The sequence below is a fragment of the Meleagris gallopavo genome, unplaced genomic scaffold (genome assembly GCF_905368555.1).
Source record: "Meleagris gallopavo unplaced genomic scaffold, MGAL_WU_HG_1.1 scaffold_2, whole genome shotgun sequence".
NCBI lineage: Eukaryota > Metazoa > Chordata > Aves > Galliformes > Phasianidae > Meleagris > Meleagris gallopavo.
The window spans coordinates 170,991-188,987 of NW_028147016.1; the positions used below are offsets into that span (position 1 = coordinate 170,991).

The following is a 17,997-nucleotide window of genomic DNA, read 5'->3' on the forward strand; positions in this document are numbered from 1 at the left end:
GCGCGCCGCCTCAGCCCCGCCCGGCAGGAAAGGCTCCTAGGGGGCGTGGCCACAGGGGAGGAGGGCGTGGTCAGAGGGAGGGGGCGTGGCCACGGGAGCTTAGGGCCGCGGGTTCGAGTCCCGCTCCTTCTCCCTCCTCGCCCGTCTGCCCCCCACTGATTCCTTTCGCCCCTTTTGCCCGCTTTTTTTTTTTTTTTTTTTTTTTCCAAGCAGTTTTTTAATAGCTGAAGAATTATCCTGGAAAAGAAGTAGTTGGTGTAATTGACCTAGGACTAATGAAAGAAGGGCTCTGATGAAACAGATTGATGTTCACTACTGAAGCAGTTTGCTGCATTAATTCTTTTTTTTTTTCTTTTTTTTTCTTTTCTCTTCGAATTCAAATTAATGCTGGCATAGTATGTAAGAAATGTCTCCACTTAGGAGGGATTTGTCTCAGGGCAGTGGCACTGTGGCATTTCCAGAGGCTTTTCCATCACTAATGGCTTAATGAGGGTGCGAACAGATTGCTAACTGCTGTGCCGGGCTTTCTGGGCTGCAGGCAGGAGGTTCGGGTCTGGCAGCATCAGCAAGTAGCTGGCAAGGAGGCATGGTTGGCTTCTGCACCAAATGTGATGGCATTTCTGTTTTCCCTTCACTTTCCTTGCAGGCTCTTGTTCTCAGCAGCAGTTTCCCTGCCAAATGCCGTCGTGTCCCATCCAAGCCGTTTGCTGCGTGTCACGTCGTGCTCTGGGAGGCACCAACTCTCTGCCAAATCCAAGCCCGAATGCGGGGCAGAGGCACCAGTTTGTGGGTGAAGGCACAAACTGGAGGCTGTCAGCTGCTCTGTTCTGCTCCGCTTTGTCTCCTGCTGCATAGGCTGCGTCTGCGTAGGGCAAAACGGGCATGCTTCTTCATCAGGAAACCGACACGAAAGCTGTGCAGCACTACTGCTGAGCATAACCAGCAGTACTGTAGCACCCTCGCCTGATGCTGCACATCTAAAGCCACAAGTTGCATTAAGCCACCGATTACTGCCATGGGCCTGGGAGATGAAGAACGCACAGGCCACCCGCTGCTGCTTTTTGAGGTGAGACCCAGAATCCAACCCAAGTCCCAGCGCCTCTTGCTGGATGACCCAGATGCGTTCTCAGTGCCAGCACTGCGGGGATCGGGTGCTCGCGGGGTACGGGGTGCCATTGCGTTGGTGCCAAGTTCCCACTGGCATTAAAAGTCTGACGGCTGGCATTCGTTCTTACAAACGCTTCTCTGATAGAGAGACCAGGTCGCTTAGTCCTCCTGAAAACAAATAAATAGAAAGTAAAACCTGCAGAAAATGTCTGGAAAGTCTTTGAAGAAAGAGTAGCTCTGAGCGGTTTTCTGTCTTCCTAAGGAAGCCTCCTATGACAAGCATGGAGAAGGCAAGGAACCAAAGAGAAGGAAGCGCAGAGGAATTCTGAGTCACGGCAGAGAAGGAGTTACAGCTCCTGCTGAGAGCGGGTAGGAATCGACGCTTTTAACGAGGATCTTATCTCGCGGTGCTCTCAAAGTGCTGCACTTCTGACGCTCCAGCTTCTCCTCACTGCTGGCTATGGAGCAAATGCCGCTTTGCATCCCTGAGGCTGAGCCGAAGTGTGGGACCACTGATGGGTGGGTGCACCAGCCCGAGCTGCAGCGCGAGCTCAGTGTCCTCAGGCACACGTAAGGCAGCTTTTAGTATTCGCCTGGAAGCGAGACGGCTGCAGGGAGACGCTGCCCTCGAGAGCAGGAGATTGCTTCTTGCTGGGACCCGCTCACGGCTGAGAGGAGTTAAAGGATCGCCAGGACAGCAACGCGGGGATGTGCGACCACGATGATGTGCGAACGTCCCCGGCAAAGGAAGCCAAGAGCCCCAGCAGAGAGCGACGCTTCATTAGCGTAACAAAACGCAGCCCCCGTCCCTCCCTCCCCCCCTCCCCCGGGTGCAGATGTGCCAGGAGAACGAGCTGTGAAACCGCCCCAGGTCTGGCGGCCGGCACCGGACGCGCTCGTGTGGGAATCGCCGCCTGGACCTGAGGCTGTGCCGAAGCGGCCGGAGCCTGGCTGGAAGCCGTCCGGCAGCCCCGCGGTGGCAGGAGGTGCAGCAAGGCGTCCTGCGGGCAGCTCCGGGCTGAGGGCGCTCGGCATCCTCTGCTCTCCGCGACTCCCAGGAGCCCGGTTGCCCGCACCAGAGGTGGGAGCAGCCCTGCTCCGCACCCGAGGTAGGTGCCCTTGGTGGCTCGTCCCGAGGAGCGCACGCTTCCTGCCCCCTGCCAGCAGCACCGTGGAGCGGGGAGCGGAACCGGGCGGGGCGGAACCGGCACTGCTGTAGCCCCGTCGGGAGCCCGGTCCCGGCTCCAGCTCCTGCCCGGCACGGCGGGTTTGCTGGGCCCGACGGGCTGCACCGAGGGGAGCGGCGGTTCGCAGGCGTGTTGCAGCCCGGGCTGTATATGGAGGGGCGCAGGAAGGGGTTGGTGCTGGGACAGCGAGGAAGTGAGCGGAGGAGCTCAGCGTGCTCTGCTGCCCGCTTGGCTCTCTGTAACACAGCCCGGCTGGGACCGCGTTTCTCCCTCTGGGCCACGGGAGGCACGAGAGAGAGCACGGGAGGCTCGCTCCGCAGCTCTGCACGCATGGATCGACGGAAGCGTCAAACTCCCCGGTGCCTCCTTTTGAGTGCCTGAATGTGAAGCCTCCAAGGGGGGACTTTCGCCTCCCCTCCCCTCCCGGCAGCCCGCAGTTTTCCTTCGGGGACTCAGCAGGCAACAGATCTGCCTCTAGCGGCCCTTTCAGCGCGCTTAGCGCTGGGCTGATGGCTCACCTGGGGTTGTGCAAACCCCTGCCAAGGCTTTTGTTCAGGCTGTCCCGGCAGCTTTAGCGCACAGCTGCGGGCCCTGAGCACGTCCAGCATCTGCGCCAGCTCCGGCACTGGGCTGTGTAATAGACGCCGAAAAGCTGACAGGCTGTGGGCTGACTGGAGCACACGCTGAGAACGTCAGCAAAGTGCAGCCCGGGCTGCCTCGTGCAAAGGGCGCACGGTGCGGGTCTCTACGGCTCTCACACCGGAGAGCGTCCCCTGCAAGTGAGCGCCGTGGGCGTGCTGAGCTGAATGGGAAGGAGCGCCCCCTCACGGGGGACGAGGGAAATGCAGCCGCCGAGGCATTCTGGGTGCGGATGGCTGCGGATGGCGCGCATCCAGCCGGAGCCTTCGGGTGCTGTCGGGTGGGCAGAGGGCTGAGATACTGACAGCTCTGCCCAGCAGTGAGAACTACAGTGAGGGAACCGGGCTTTTTTGGCTTGGAGGAGAGAAGGCGCCGGGGAGACCTCATTGTGGCCTTCCGGGACTTGAAGGAGATGCATAAACTAGAGGGGGAACGGCTGTTTACATGGGTGGATAGTGAAAGGACAAGGGGGAATGGTTTTAAATTGAGACAGGCAAGATTTTGGTTAGAAATTAGGAGGGAGTTTTTCACTCCGAGGGTGGTGACGCAGTGGAAGAGGTTGCAACCATAGAGGTTGTGGATGCTGCATCCCTGGATGCATTCAGGGCCAGGCTGGATGTGGCTCCAGGCAGCCTGGTGTGGTGGATGACGACCCTGCACATAGCAGGGGGTTGAATCTAGATGGCCATTGTGGTCCTTTTCAACCCAGGCCATTCTATATTTCTGTGATTACCTTCAGATCTTCACTGTAACGCATCACCTTAGAGAAGCTCACGAAGCTCAAACCTAACTGTTGGTCTCTTACAGAAGATCTGCGTCAGCAGCAGGGTGTCTTGACGTCAAGCTGAGAGGGCTCTCCGTACAGGTGTGACCTTGAGAGACATCCCTGATTGTGGGGAGGGCTCGTCGTGCAGCCCGTTGCTGTGCAGGAGGGCTCAAGGGGAGCTTGGGCTGCTCCCTGTTTAGGGGGTAATTAAGATGACCGACTCCTTGCTATGCACTGCCTTTAGGCACACGCTCCCTGTACCCTCAGCTGCTGAACCGGGGCTCTGCTGTCAGTGCTTTCTGCCACCCAATTCGAAGTAGCTTTGTGACCTGTAATCAGCTTTAGCCAGAGTGTTACTCAGTGCGTTGCTGCTTGCCTTCCTGTGCAAGGCCAAGGCAGGCAGCTGGGCTGGAGAAAGACAGGGACTGCTGCGATCACAGCTCTCCCGCCATTGCTCTTGTCCCTGCAGGCTCCAGTTCAACTCCTGCCTTCCAGCCGTGATCGGTCCTGCAGGAGAGCAGCAGATGGCCGCAGCGCATCCATCTCAGGTGGCTGGGGGAAGCGGGCAGGAGAGGGCAAGGGGCAAGGGATGTGAATGCAGGGGGGAGAGGGATGGCTTCAGCCAGCATTTGTGTGCTGGGGCCAGAGAAGCGGCCGGGACGGGAGTTTGTGTCCTGTGCGAGCTGCTTCCCTGGGCCTGGGCTGTTCCCAGCAAGGAGCTCTTTGCTTGCAGGAGCCCGTGAGCTTTGCGGAGGTGTATTTCAGCAGGGAGCAGCGAGCGCTCTACCGGGACGTGATGCTGGAGACGTACCAGTGCGTGGCCTCGCTGGGTGAGGGCTTTGCTGCCTTTCCTTCTTGCTCGTTAGCTCAGGCTGTGCAGAATGAGCCTCTGCAGACTGGGTCTTGAATAAGTGCAGTGCAGTTACATATTGATCACTACAAGCAGCAGCAAAGGAAATACTGGGAAGCGTGAGTTTCAGGAGGGTTTTGTATGCTGCACCCTCTGATAAAAGCCCCGGTGTCAGTGCTGGCCAGCAGGCATCAGCCAGGAGGGAGAAAACCAGCCCTTGTGTTGCTGCACTGCATGGTGCCACCAGCTCCAGCTAACAGATGGCTCCCTGCTTACTCCTTTACAATGTAGGATTTTGCATTCAGTTGCCATAGACATTTTGACGCCTTGGTGATAGGTACGTTGCCAGAAAATAAACGTGCCGTTCACAAGTTAATTTTAAAGAAAATATCCCTTCATAATTTTCAGAGTTGTAAAAGCATTCTTTGGTCATTCAAAGGAAGCTGTGGGCCCAGTGTCATTCAGGCCCCAAGTGTGGTTTCTCCCTGGGAAGGGACGCAGAGTGGAGATGTTGAGCAGGCACTATGCCAGAACGATGGAAATGCTCTCATCTCCCCTGTTTCTCACATCGAAGCTCCACTTCCAGCCCCCAAGCCCGTGCTGATCTCCCTGCTTGAAGGAGGGGAAGAGCCCTGTATCCCAGATGTGCGCAGCCCTGAGGCTGCTCCAGGAGACCTCAGCCCAGGTGAGTTGGTGGAGCGATGGAAGAGGTTGGGGCTGGAAGAGCCGTCTCCGTCTGTGTTTTATTTTGGGCACTGTGCGCTATTTCTGGATTTCCTGTCATCCAGCAGGAACTGAGATTTCAGATGTGTTGGAGGATCTGCAGGAAAGCGGTGCGGCCGAAAAGTGCTGGGGTAGTGTCTGTGTGGAAGAAATCAGAAGGGATGTCCAAGGAGGCCTGGAGCAAGGTCGGGGTGAGCGCATCATGGAGCCGCTGGGAAACTGCGTGCCAAAGACAGGAAGCAGCCCGCTGGACTTGAACACAGGCCGAAAGGAGCCTGAAGAACCCAGGAGCAAGGATGTGAGCCAGACGAAAAAGCAGAATCCATGCGCAGAGTGTGGAAGTAGCTTTGAAAAAGATTCCGGCGTCGTTAACCGCCAGGGCAGACGCTCAGCAGTGAGTCCATACAAGTGCTCCGAGTGTGGCAAGAGCTTCAAAAGGAGCTCCCACCTCACCTACCACCAGCGCTTCCACACAGGAGAGAGTCCCTACAAGTGCTGCGAGTGTGGGAAGTGCTTCAAAAGCTGTTCTGAACTGAAGCGCCACCAGCGCAGCCACACGGGGGAGAGGCCCTACAAGTGCTGCGAGTGCGGGAAGACGGTGAAAAGCAGTTCCCACCTCATCTACCACCTGCGCTTCCATAGAGGAGAGAGACCCTACAAGTGCTCCGAGTGTGGGAAGAGCTTCAAGAGCAGCTCTGAACTGAAGCGCCACCAGCGCTTCCACACAGGGGACAGACCCTACAAGTGCTCCGAGTGTGGGAAGACCTTAAAAAGCCATTCCCACTTCGTCTACCACCAGCGCATCCACACAGGGGAGAGACCCTATAAGTGTCCAGAGTGCGGGAAGAGCTTCAAAAGCAGCTCCAGTCTCAGCGCCCACAAGCACATCCACAGCGCACACGGGCCGTAGAAGCATCTCAAGACTCTGGGAACCTTCAACAGCCACGCAAGGTACGGAGCCTGCAGAGCCCCGAACGTGGGAAGAGATTCAGCCAGAGCCCCGGCCTGGTGACCGACTGTGGCTTTGTGCGGTGATGAACCTTACGAATCCCTTGAGTAGTGGAAGAGCTCTGCAGCCAAACCGAATCCTCTTTCTCCTTCTTCGCGTGAGAATTATGCATATTGCTGTCCTTCAGCCGTGTTGAGTGGCCATACGGTGGAGAATCCAGAGTGGGATGTGTCACAGCCATGGAAGCCCCCTGCCAGGCGACACGTTTCTGCCAGGGCTGTGTGCAAGGACAGTCACCTCTTACCTCCCCATAGAAACTCCTCTGCTGTGGGGCAGCAGGTGAGGACCCAAAGGAAACCTCAACTGGGCCGATTTGTCAGCAGGAGGGAAAAAATCCTGTCTGCAGGGTGTGTGGGAAGAGCTTCATCTGGAGCTCAACCCTCAGTAGACCCCGAAGAACCAGGGGAGAGTGTCTGCACTTGGGCGAAGTCCAATCCGTGCCTGCACCAGTGAGTTCACATGGCAGGAAGCCTTAGAAATGCCTCGAGTGTGAGCAGGGCTTTGTGCAGAGCGCAGAGCTCCTCACCGGCCCTACAAGTGTTGCTGGTGCATCACCGGCACCCTCTCAGAAGGGACTTAACCCAGGAGCTTCAGATGGCCTCTCCTTGCTACCCAAAGCAGTTCTCTCACCATGCTGGCTTCCTCTTCTGCTCTTCCTGCCAGCAGCTTTTCGATGCCGTTTCCTAAGGAGAAGCGGCCGTGTAGGGATGTTCTGTGTGTCTGTGTGCATGTGTTGCTCTCAGTAATTTGTGAGTGCGCTGATGAATCTGAGAGAAGGGTCACAGAGCAGTAACGTGGCTCTTGGAGGTTTTCTGAGAATCACCTGCCATGGAAAGGGAAGGGGGTGAATAAAGTAGCTGAGTTGTACTGAAGCTTTCTTCACTGTAGTCTTGTTTTTTGTTCCGAAAATAAATGTCAGCCTGTGGAATGAGGAGAGGGAAAGGTGCAAGCAGGATTTGGTTTGGGTGCCTCCTCCAGCTCACTGCTTGCTTTTGAAAAGGCATTTCTTTCACACGACCCTATCATCCTTCCCAACCATGCTTCCCAACCATCGTTTCTCCTGCCCTTCTCGAATGCTTTGATCAGCTGTATAACACCAAGCCTTGTTTGTCTCCGATAAAACTACAAAAAGCTGAGCTTGTTCTTCCTCAGTGCACCATCACAGTTGTCTGGAGGTGGAGGGAGCAGAAGGCAGTGCAAACCCTCAGGTTGCACAAGCAGCTCATCCCCAGCACAGAGATATCAGACTGCTCTCCAGCGCGTGCTTGCCTTGCAAGTGATCCCTTTTGAGCTTGAAGGTTTTTGCTTTGACTTTGGGAAGTCCGAGATCTCCTACAGCAGGGCCTTCACGTTTGCTGGGCACAGCTAAAGCTGCTGTGCTTGGAATGCAGTTGGCAGGAAGTGGAGGTTGATTTTGGTGAGCCAGCGAAGCTGTTTTTCCATTATTTTTTTCCTGAAAAAGTCATTTTAATGGTGGATTTCCCTCCCCATGGTTTGTCACACGTCACGTTTATTTGCATTCAGAGTAAGAAAACTCATCTGCCTCTAAACTTCCCTGCTTTCCCTCTGCTCTGGGGAAAAGTCCTTTTGTTGCGGACATGAGTCCCTGCACAGTTGTGACTGCAGTGCCACGACTGCAGGAACAGGAGCATTTCAGATGCCACAACGGTTTGTTTTCCTTGTGGTGGTGGAATGGTGGGCATGGAGGAGGGGGGCTTCCATTCTCAGGTTGGATGTTCACTTGGGAGGCTTGGTGCTGGTGAATTCTACCAGTAGTTGCATCCACCCCGCAGAAAGCTGTGCCCTCTGCGTCGCAGGTCACCTCTGCACTCGTGGAATCAACACGGCCACAGACAGAGCTCCCAAGGGAACAACCATCCCCCCAGGCGCCCATGTGCAAGGCTGTTACGTGTTACTGGGTTTTCACGTTGGCATCCAAAGTTGGAGGCCCTGTGTGCTGCAGCAGCATCAGCATGAGTGAGACGTGTTACTGGGTTTTCACGTTGGCATCCAAAGTTGGAGGCCCTGTGTGCTCCAGCAGCATCAGCATGAGTGAGATGTGTTACTGGGTTTTCACGTTGGCATCCAAAGTTGGAGGCCCTGTGTGCTCCAGCAGCATCAGCATGAGTGAGACGTGGTGGGAACGGTCCTGTGACGGGTGTGCTGTGTGTGCCACCAAGCCCTGCAAAGTGTTCCCCACGTAATAGATTTGAGTTTCTCGGGCCAGAAACGGGCCAGGAGGATCAGAAAAATAGTCAGAACTCATTCCCGGAGAAGCACGTTGAGAATGCGGGGAGTAACAGAAAGACGGGGAGCTGTTGGAGAGGGTCCAGACGAGAGCCACGAAGATGACTCGGGTGGCTGCAGCATCTCCCCTTTGAGGACAGGCTGAGGGAGCTGTGCTTGTTCAGCCTGGAGAAAAGAAGGCTGTGGGGTGACCTCACTGCAGCCTTTCAGTACCTAAAGGGAGCCTACAGACGGGAGGGGAATCAACTCTTTGAAGGGATTGATGACTGCAGGACAAGGGGAAATGGTTTTAAGTTGATGGTGGGGAGATTGAGGTTGGATGTCAGGGGGAAGTTCTTTACAGAGAAAGTGGTGAGGTGCTGGTTGCTCAGAGAGGTTGCAGATGCCCCTGTCCCTGAAGGTGTTCAAGGCCAGGTTGGATGGGGCCCTGGGCAGCCTGATCTAGTATTAAATGTGAAGGTTGGTAGCCCATGATCTAGTATTAAATGTGAAGGTTGTGGCAGGGGAGTTGGAGAATCGTGATCCTTGAGGTCCCTTCCAACCTGTGTGATCTGTGACTGGGGACGGACAGAGTGCTGCATCAATACCAGTGCCACCAAAAAAGCATGGAGAGTCTTGGTAACTGGGGGCTCCTGGCTGGGGGGCACTGAGGCTCCCATTTGCTGCCCAACTGATCAAGGCTCGATCAAGGCTTTGGGTATTCTGATCTTGTGCAGGCCTTTGTGATAGCGGGTAGTGGGCTATTGATGGACTCTGACTGAGCAAGCAGGGCACAAGTGCTGAGGGGAGCAAGCTGTCTGGGTTGATTACCAGGGCTTTAAACTAGTTTTGAAGGGGGAAGGGAGGGGAATTGGGCAGAGAAGGACTAGGCGAGGTTGTCACTGTTGGAGATGGCAGGGAAAAGCCTCTGAGCTGTCCCATAGGATCATACGGGGACTCCTCAGAGAAGGTCATGTTGCCAATACCCCATCCAAATTCTTCCTGTGTTCTAGGACTGCTGCTTCTCTAAAGAGCCTGTAGACCAATATGCGCAGCGTGGAAAACAAACAAGATGAGCTGGAGATCTGTGTACAGTCACCGCAGGGCCAGTGATCTCACTGCAATCACGGAGATGTGGTGCAACAGCTCACATGATCAGAATGCTTTCATGGAAGACCATTTCAGGAAAGACAGGCTGGGGAAGCGAGGTGGAGGAGTTGCCCTTTATGTGAGAGAGCTACTAGAACGGATTGAGGTGCACCTCGTGAGAGGTGAAGAACGTGTGGAGTGCTTGTGGGTGAAAATGAAAAGCAGGGCTGGTATGGCTGACACTGTTGTGGGTATTGTACTACAGGTCACCAGATCAGGAGGATGAAGTCGATGACGCCTTCTACACGCAGCTGGAAGTAGCCTTGCAAACCCATGGGCGCTGGTTCTCATGGGGGACTTGAATCATCCAGGTGTCTGCAGGGTAAGCAATATGGCCAGGCACACGCGCTGAAGATAATTTTGTCACGCAGGTGTTGGAGGAGTCAGCAAGGAGCGGGGTGATTTTGGACCTTGTTCTTTCCAGCGGGGATGGGGTTGTTAGGGATGAGAAGTTTGGGGGCAGCTTGGGATGCAGCGATCACGAGCTGGTTGAGTTCAATATCTCGGGTGGAAGAAGTGAGGCAAAAAGCAAGATTGCTGCCCTGGACTTTCAGAGAGCCAAGTTCAACAATTTCTGAGACCTACTTGGAGGTGTCTCATGGACTGGAGTGCTTGAAGGTAAGAGGGCCATTGATATCTGGCCAACATTTAAACAGCACTTCTCCCAAGCTCAGGATCGATGCAGTAGGAAATCGGGGAATGTATGCAGGAGATGTGTGTGGATGAGCAAGGAGCTCATGGATAAGATCAAAGGGAAGAAGAAGGTTTAGGAGAAGTGGAAAAGGGCCTGTCCCCTTGGGAGGAGTATAGGAGTGTTGTCGGAGAAGTAATGGGGAAGGCTAAAGCTCACGTTGAGCTGGAGCTAGTGAAGGAGATAAAGGATAATAAGCAGGGTGATCTTCCTGCTCATTTTAATTTCTCTTCCCTTTTCCTCCTTTTCTCTGAAAGCTGTAAAGTAATTCGAGCCTTCTGTGATTTTCTTATAAAGCATACAACTTAGACAAATGCTATTGTGAGAGGGTCGACACGTAAAGGATAACCATTTTGTAGAAATCTCCTGAAAGACTGCAGGAGGAACATGGCTGGAAAAGGACCTTAGAAGTGATTCTTTCTGCACAAGCTGACAGGTCAGCCCTCACCTACAGTAGTTGTGCTGTGGTGCCAGAGATACCTAGGAGGACTCTGTGATCAGTCTGTGCTGTTGTGTCACAAGGAACAAGGAGATTGCAGAACCATCAAAGTAAGGCAATTCCAGGGTGAGTGCCAGCGCAGGAGTCGAGGTGAGCGTCTGCAGCCTGCAGGGAAAAGGAGGCAAGAGTAGGACTGCGTAGAACAGCCTCTGGTGGAGATGGCCAACAGCACTGGCAAGGCTGGAGGGCCCCGACAGAAAACCAAGGTCTTTGTCCTCTTGGCTGCTGCAGTTGTGTCTGCTCCTGAGGCTCAGGAGGGCACACGTTGTCCTCGTGCCACTGGGGCCTCCTTGCCTTCTTGCAGCCCTGTAGGGATGCCAGTAGTTGCCGTATCATTTTCCCTCACAGAACACTACACATGCACATAGGACAGGTTGTGAAAAGTGAAAAGTGTTGTTTCTGCATTGATCACTGAAAAGGGGCAATTGATCTAAAGAATTAAGCTGTAACATACCTTTAGAACTAGCTGATGTGGAATGTAAGAATAGCATATACGTATCAGTAGCATACTTTAGAAACATAGTGACCGGATTGCCTAACAAAGACTTTCTCACAAAGCTGCAATAGAATTTAAATGTTTTAAACAACGTGGGTACAGTGTTCTGAACTAGGAAACATGCTGTGAAGTTGTTCATTCGGCCGGCAAGAGTGAAATATATGTAATAAACTTTCAAGGAGTCGGGGCCTCGACACAAAGCAGAGCTGTCCCACTCTGTGGCAATGTGAGGATGCCACGTGCAGGCTGCAGGATGCTCCCCTCCGTCCTCCTTCTGAGCTGATCTCCATGCAAGGACAGATAAATGACCAGAACAATGACCCAGTGTAAAGGGGCACAAGTGTCAAGGGGGATAATTAAACAATTAAGAGACTATGGTTATGTTTTTGCTGTAAAACAGTCATCCGAAAGTTATGATCAAACATTTGTCAAGAAAGCAATTGTTAGAAGGCAATTAATCAATTAAGACAGTTGTGTCTGAGCGGTAGAGATTTGTGCTTACCTGGTATTTGTATGACTAGTGAAGCGTCGCAAAGAGTGTGAGCCTGCAGTGCTCAGCCAGTGAGGAACCAGGGCAGCAGATCGGCGTCGGGCAATAGGGGATACAAGATGTAACGCTGCTTTCTCGGGGCGCTGCTGCTTGCGGGACGCCCGCCATTGCAATTGCAAATAAAATCTGCTTTATCAGAGAAACCGTCCTGGAAAATTATTTGGGTATTTCCAACACTGGGGCCTAAAAACACAGCCAGAGAGACTGGCACTGGCACCGGCCACAGCCGGAGTGGCCAGCACTGACCCTGGGGCATAAAGCCACAGCCCCAGTTAGAGTGGCCAGCACTGACCCTGGGACATAAAGCCACAGCCGGAGAGGCCAGCACTGACCCTGGGGCATAAAGCCCAGCCCCAGCCGGAGAGGCCTGCAGTGGCCCTGGGCCTAAACCTGAAGCCACAACACAAGAAGCCAGCACCAGCTTTGGGCCTAAAGCCACAGCCTGAGAGGCCGGTGCCGGCCCTGAAGTCTGAAGCTCCAGCCAGAGGGTCCAGCACCAGCCCTGGACCATAATGCTGCAGTTATAGCCACAGAGGCCAGCACCAGAGCCGGGGCTTAAAGCCACATCTACAGCCAGACGGGCTGGCACCGGCCGTGGAGCCTAAAGCCAAGTCCTGAAAGGCTGGCACCAGCCCCCGGGCCTGAAGCACGGCCAGAGAGGCCGGAACCAGGCCGAGGGCCTAAAGCCACACCTACAGCCCGAGAGGCCGGCACCAGGCCTGGGGCCCAAAGCCAGAGGCAGAGGCCAGCACCGGCCCTGGGGCACACAGGTGTGCCTTCCTGTTGGTTTCTGCTGATTCCTATAGGACTCCAGTGACCGCTCTGAGGCCATACTGGTCCTTACTGGTTGTTACTTAGCCATACTGGACTTTTCTGGTCCATACTGCTGTGCACTCCTCCCAGTTCCTACAAGTTCCTCTGGGACTCCACTGACCGCTGCGAGGCCATATTGCGTTTTTATTGGGCTGCATGAGAGTCATCTTCACTTGGCTGTTGCTTTACTTCAATTAACCCCCATTCAATTAACCCCATTCACCCCACTGGTGACCCTGGTGTTGGCTTCCTAAAATTTGGATCTAGGAGGTGACCGCTCCCTTTGCTTATGATGGAAGCACAGAAGTGATGCGGGCACTCACTGAGGTCACAATCGTTGGTGGGCTGGAGGCGTTTGTCCCACAGCTGGTGAGCAGAGCTGGTGCTCTGGTGAGCGTGCTGCACACGGAGACTGAGCTCTGTGCTTTTCTTGTGAGAGATTACCTTGTGAGAGCCCACTGGAAGCACCGCTGCGGCGTGTGTGTGAGCTGGGCACAGCTTAGGCTGAGCAGTGACCAGGTGAGCTGGGTTTGGTGCTGGGTGGTTGCTGGGAGGTGTCTCAGCAGAAAAGCTGGGCTGGGGAGGAGTTTCCAGCTCCAGCGGTGCCCTTGTGAATGGCTGTATCCAGGGAAAATGGGTTCTTGTTGAGATTCCATCCCATGTTTCAGTGGGATGATGAGGAAAAGGGGACCTGGGGGCACTTGCTGACAGGAGCCATGGCAGTCAGACACAAGCTGCAGCTAGTGATGGGCGGGCAGTTGTTGCAGCCAGCTGATTTCCAAGCATTGCCCTGCTCAAGAGATGACATTGCATGGCAGAAGAAAGCTGGGAAAATGCTTCTTCCTCATGATTTTTCACTTGTTGACACTTTCTGTAGGGTTCCTGTCCCAAAGGAGAACTCGGGGATCAAGGCGGTTGAAGAACGAGTGAAGCCAGCTCCTTCCAGGAGCGAGGGAGGTTCCTGTGGAGAGAACCCTGAGACGGCGCGCCCGAGCGGCGTCCCCGCCGAGTGACGTCATCGAACTGCGACGCGAGGAGCCGGCCACGCGGTAGTCACGCCCCGTGGGGGTTGGGCGGCGTCGGGGCTCCGAGCGGCGCCTCGGCTTCTCCAGGTGGACGTTCGGGGGGCCGCGTGCCGCTCCGCCTTGGCCCCGCGGGGTCTCTGTGGCGCTCGGGGCCTCCGCTCGGCGGGGGCGGCTGCCCCGCGTCTCCCCGCCTCCCCCACCCCGTGCGTTTCGCTGCCCTCCCCCCCTCCCCCCGCCGCTGATCGCCCGCACCCCCCCGGCCCTCTGTGTCACTCCCGGCGTTACACCCTCTCCCCGTTCCCCTCCCTCCAGTTCCCCCATTCTGATCACCTCCCCTCTGTGCTTCCCCCATTCTGACCCCCAGGGTCCCCCGTCTGTCCCTCCCCCCACCCCGCTCCAATCCCTCATCCCTTCCCGGTTCCCCGTTCTGATCCCTGGTGTCCCCCCACCCCCCCGCCAGTCTCCCCATTCTGTTCCCTACAGTCCCCCTCCTTTCCCAGTCCCCCCTTTCCGACCCCCAGAATCCCCTCTCCTCCCCCCAGGTACCCCCACTCCATTTCCCCCATTCTGATCCCTAGAGTCTCCTACCACCCCCCAATCCCCCTATTTGACCCCCAGGATCCCCTGTCCTCCCTTTTCCCCTCACCTCCTCACTCCTTTCTCTGACCCCCAGAGTCCCCTGTACCCCCCTCCATGTGCTCCTCCCTGACACTTTTGTCCATTTTGCCCCCATTTTGACCTCCAAACCCCCCCAGCCAGACCCCTTTTCTGCCCACAACCCCGACTCCTCCCTCCCACCCCTCTCTCTGCCCCTGGATGCCCTTTCTGCCTTGTAGAGACTCCATTTGCCCCTTTTCCCCCCCCACAACCCATTAAGTTCCTCCCGCAGACTCTTTTTCAACCCCATCGAGACCCCACTCCCCTAAGGTCTCTCCCGGACTCCCTTTCCGCCCCATAGAAGCCCCCCACAGCCCTCCAGATTTCCTCTGCCACCCCCTTTCCACTCCCAGACCACCCTTTCCAACCTACAAAAGCCCCCTTTCCCCCTTTCAACCCCTCAAGTTCCCCTCTACAATGTCCTCCTCCACCCCTTTTTCACTCACAGAAGCCTTGTTCTCCTCTTTTCTCCCTCACAGTCCCCTCTCTCCACCCTCAGACCCCCTTTCGACGCCATAGAAGCCCCCCACAATCTCTCTTTCCCCCTTCCAACATTTCTCCATCTCCAGACCCTCTTTCCACCCCACAGAAGCCCCACTTGGGGGACCTGGAGGACGGGGGGAGGGACACATGAAGGTCAGGAGCATTTTTAGGTCCTATAGGGAGGGGTCACACGTGAGTCAGGGTCCTAGGGGGATTGGGGAGGGGGGAATGGCATGTGGGTCCCATTGAGGGGGGCACCTGGGGGTGGGGGAATTTTTAGGGTTCTATGGGGGGGGGCCCATTTGGGTGCCCTGGTGGTGTGTCCTGGGTCCCATGGTGTTGGGTGGGCTGGGGGATGGGACTTTATTAGGGTCTGACCCCTCCCTCTGTTTTGGGGTGAAAAACTGCACTTTCTACCTCCAAAAGTTTTGGGTCTCAAGCCTTTTTCTGCAGTGACCATATTTATGTCCCTAATTTTTTTTTCTTTTTTCTTTCTTTTTTTTTTTTTTTTTTAGGGTCAACCCCCCCTTTTGTTTTTTCCCTCTCATTTTAAATGGCCAGAATCCTCAATTTTGAGCCTGGGATCTCCCCTTTTAAGTTCTGAATCATATTTTTTGTGTTCAGATCCTCAATTTTAGGGCCCCAAACTCCATTTTCTGGGTTCAAAATCTTCATCCTTAGCGGCGTCCAAGCCCTCTAATTTATTGGTCCCAAAGACTCATTTTAGGGTGAAAATCCTCATTTTGGGGTCGAAATCCTCATTTTTAGGATCCAAAGACTCCTGTTCATGGTCCATACCGCCATTTTTTTAGAACCCTATGCTTCAGTTCATGCTTCAAAGCCCAGTGATTACTTTTTGTTTTTTGTTTTTTGCTTTTTTTTGTGCAAACAAACATTTTTGGGTCCAAAATCTACATTTCAGAGGACCCAATGCCTCATTATAGAGTCAGAATCCTCAGTTTTAGGTCCACCCCTCAATTTTATGGGCCTTGGTTTGGGTCAGTTTCATGCAAACAGTTCCAGGTAACCCAACCAAAACCCATCTGAGACAGCAGATTTTGGGGCTTGGTTCTAGGTAACCTAGTGGAAACCCAGCTGAGATAACAGATTTGGCAGTTTGGTTCTAGGTGACCCAACCAGAACCTATTTGAGACAGTAGATTTAGGATTTGGTTCTAGATATCCCAACCAGGACCCATTTGAGAGAGCAGATTTGGAGGTTTGGTTCTAGGTAACCCCATGGAGACCCATCTGAGACAGCAGATATGGCAGTTTGGTTCTAGGTGACCCAACCAGGACCTATTTGAGACAGTAGATTTAGGATTTGGCTCTAGATATCCCAACCAGGACCCATTTGAGAGAGCAGATTTTGGGGTTTGGTTCTAGGTAACCCCGTGGAGACCCATCTGAGACAGCAGATATGGCAGTTTGGTTCTAGGTGACCCAACCAGGACCTATTTGAGACAGTAGATTTAGGATTTGGCTCTAGGTATCCCAACCAGGACCCAGTTGAGACCCATTTTAGGGTTTGGCTTTAGGAAACCACATCAGAATCCATCTGAGGTGGCAGATTAGGCATCCTGGTTCCAGGTAACCCAACCAGGAGCCATTTGAGAGAGCAGATTTGGGGGTTTGGTTCTAGGTAACCCCATGGAGACCCATCTCAGACAGCAGATATGGCAGTTTGGTTCTGGGTGACCCAACCAGGACCTATTTGAGACAGTAGATTTAGGATTTGGCTCTAGGTATCCCAACCAGGACCCATTTGAGACCCATTTTAGGGTTTGGCCTTAGGTAACCACATCAGAATCCATCTGAGGTGGCAGATTAGGCAGCCTGGTCCCAGGTAACCCAACCAGGAGCCTTTTGAGAGAGCAGATTTGGGGGTTTGGTTCTAGGTAACCCAATGAGGACTCATTTTAGTTTTGGGGCCAGCCAGTCAAGAGCTCAGTCTGAGACCAGAAACCAACCACAAATACTTTGCACAATTAAAATATATTACACAAATCCGAGATAATGAGAACAGGGAGAGGATTTGGGGTCGTGAGGAGGGGAGGTGAGGGAATGGTGTGGTTCTAAAACAGCAACATCTGCAGGTTCAGCTCCACTCCAACGTGTAATCTCTGCCTAACTCCAGTGCAAGCTGGGTGACTAAAAGCACCTTGGGGGAAAAAAAAAAATAGAAACAAAAATAAATGTTAAGAGAACATATATTAATATATATATACTCAACCTTCCATCACTTCCCCCAAAATACTCATTTCTCCACCCAACATTTCCCTATTTTGACCTCTTCCCACTCAGTTTTTCATTTCTTCCTCCAAAACACTTCCACCCATCAATTCCCTATTTTCACATTTTCCCACTCAACCTTACATCTCTTCTCCCAAAACAGTCATTTTTCTACCCAATAATTCCATTCTTTAACTTTTACAACTCAACCTTCCATCTCTTCCCCAAAATATTCATTTCTCCACCCATCAGTTCCCCATTTGGACCCTTTCCCACTCAACCTTCCATCTCTTCCCCAAAACTCTCATTCTCCCACCCATCAATTCCCCATTTTGACCTTTTCCCACTCAACCTTCCATCTCTTCCCCCAAAACTCTCATTCTCCCACCCATCAATTCCCTGTTTTGACCTTTTCCCACTCAACCTTCCCTGTCTTCCCCCAAAACTCTCATTCTCCCACCCATCAGTTCTCCATTTTGACCTTTTCCCACTCAACCTTCCATCTCTTCCCCAAAATATTCATCTTCCCTCCCATGAATTCCCCATCTGGACCCTTTCCCGCTCAACCTTCCATGTCTTCCCCCAAAATACTCATTCTCCCACCCTTCAATTCCCCATTTGGACCCTTTCCCATTCAATCTTGATCTCTTCCCAAAAACACTCATCTTCCCTCCCATCAATTCCCCATTTGGACCTTTTCCCACTCAACCTTCCATCTCCTCCCCAAAACTCTCATTCTCCCATCCATGAATTCCCCATTTTGACCTTTTCCCACTCAACCTTCCATCTCCTCCCCAAAATACTCATTCTCCCACCCATCAATTCCCCATTTTGACCTTTACCCACTCGACCTTCCATCTCTCCCCCAAAACTCTCATTCTCCCACCCATCAGTTC

At 53.8% G+C, this 17,997-nt stretch overlaps 2 protein-coding genes across 2 annotated transcripts in view; one reads left to right on the forward strand and one right to left on the reverse strand.

Moving 5' to 3' along the window:
* Positions 1 to 1,450: 1,450 nt before the first annotated feature.
* Positions 1,451 to 7,148, forward strand: LOC104915703 (uncharacterized). The gene is made up of 6 exons (XM_085215061.1): positions 1,451 to 2,216; positions 3,741 to 3,900; positions 4,168 to 4,247; positions 4,433 to 4,529; positions 5,124 to 5,234; positions 5,338 to 7,148. Exons 3-6 carry the CDS (start codon positions 4,224 to 4,226, stop codon positions 6,180 to 6,182), a joined length of 1,077 nt encoding a protein of 358 aa, XP_085071187.1. The 5' UTR covers positions 1,451 to 2,216; positions 3,741 to 3,900; positions 4,168 to 4,223; the 3' UTR covers positions 6,183 to 7,148.
* Positions 7,149 to 16,845: 9,697 nt separating this feature from the next.
* The window catches only part of LOC104916085 (maltase-glucoamylase-like), a 90,284-nt gene continuing 89,132 nt past the window's right edge, over positions 16,846 to 17,997 (reverse strand). The window contains 1 exon segment of the mRNA XM_085215058.1: positions 16,846 to 17,030. Within this exon segment, the coding sequence (XP_085071184.1) occupies positions 16,968 to 17,030 (63 nt within the window). The 3' untranslated portion in view covers positions 16,846 to 16,967.

Excerpts from the sequence above, each read along its gene's own strand:
- LOC104915703 (XM_085215061.1), top strand. The coding sequence starts at position 4,224 with ATGGCCGCAGCGCATCCATCTCAG. Across the intron at positions 4,248-4,432 it reads CCGCAGCGCATCCATCTCAG|GAGCCCGTGAGCTTTGCGGA; the intron begins GTGGCTGGGGGA and ends CTTTGCTTGCAG. Across the intron at positions 4,530-5,123 it reads CCAGTGCGTGGCCTCGCTGG|CTCCACTTCCAGCCCCCAAG; the intron begins GTGAGGGCTTTG and ends CTCACATCGAAG.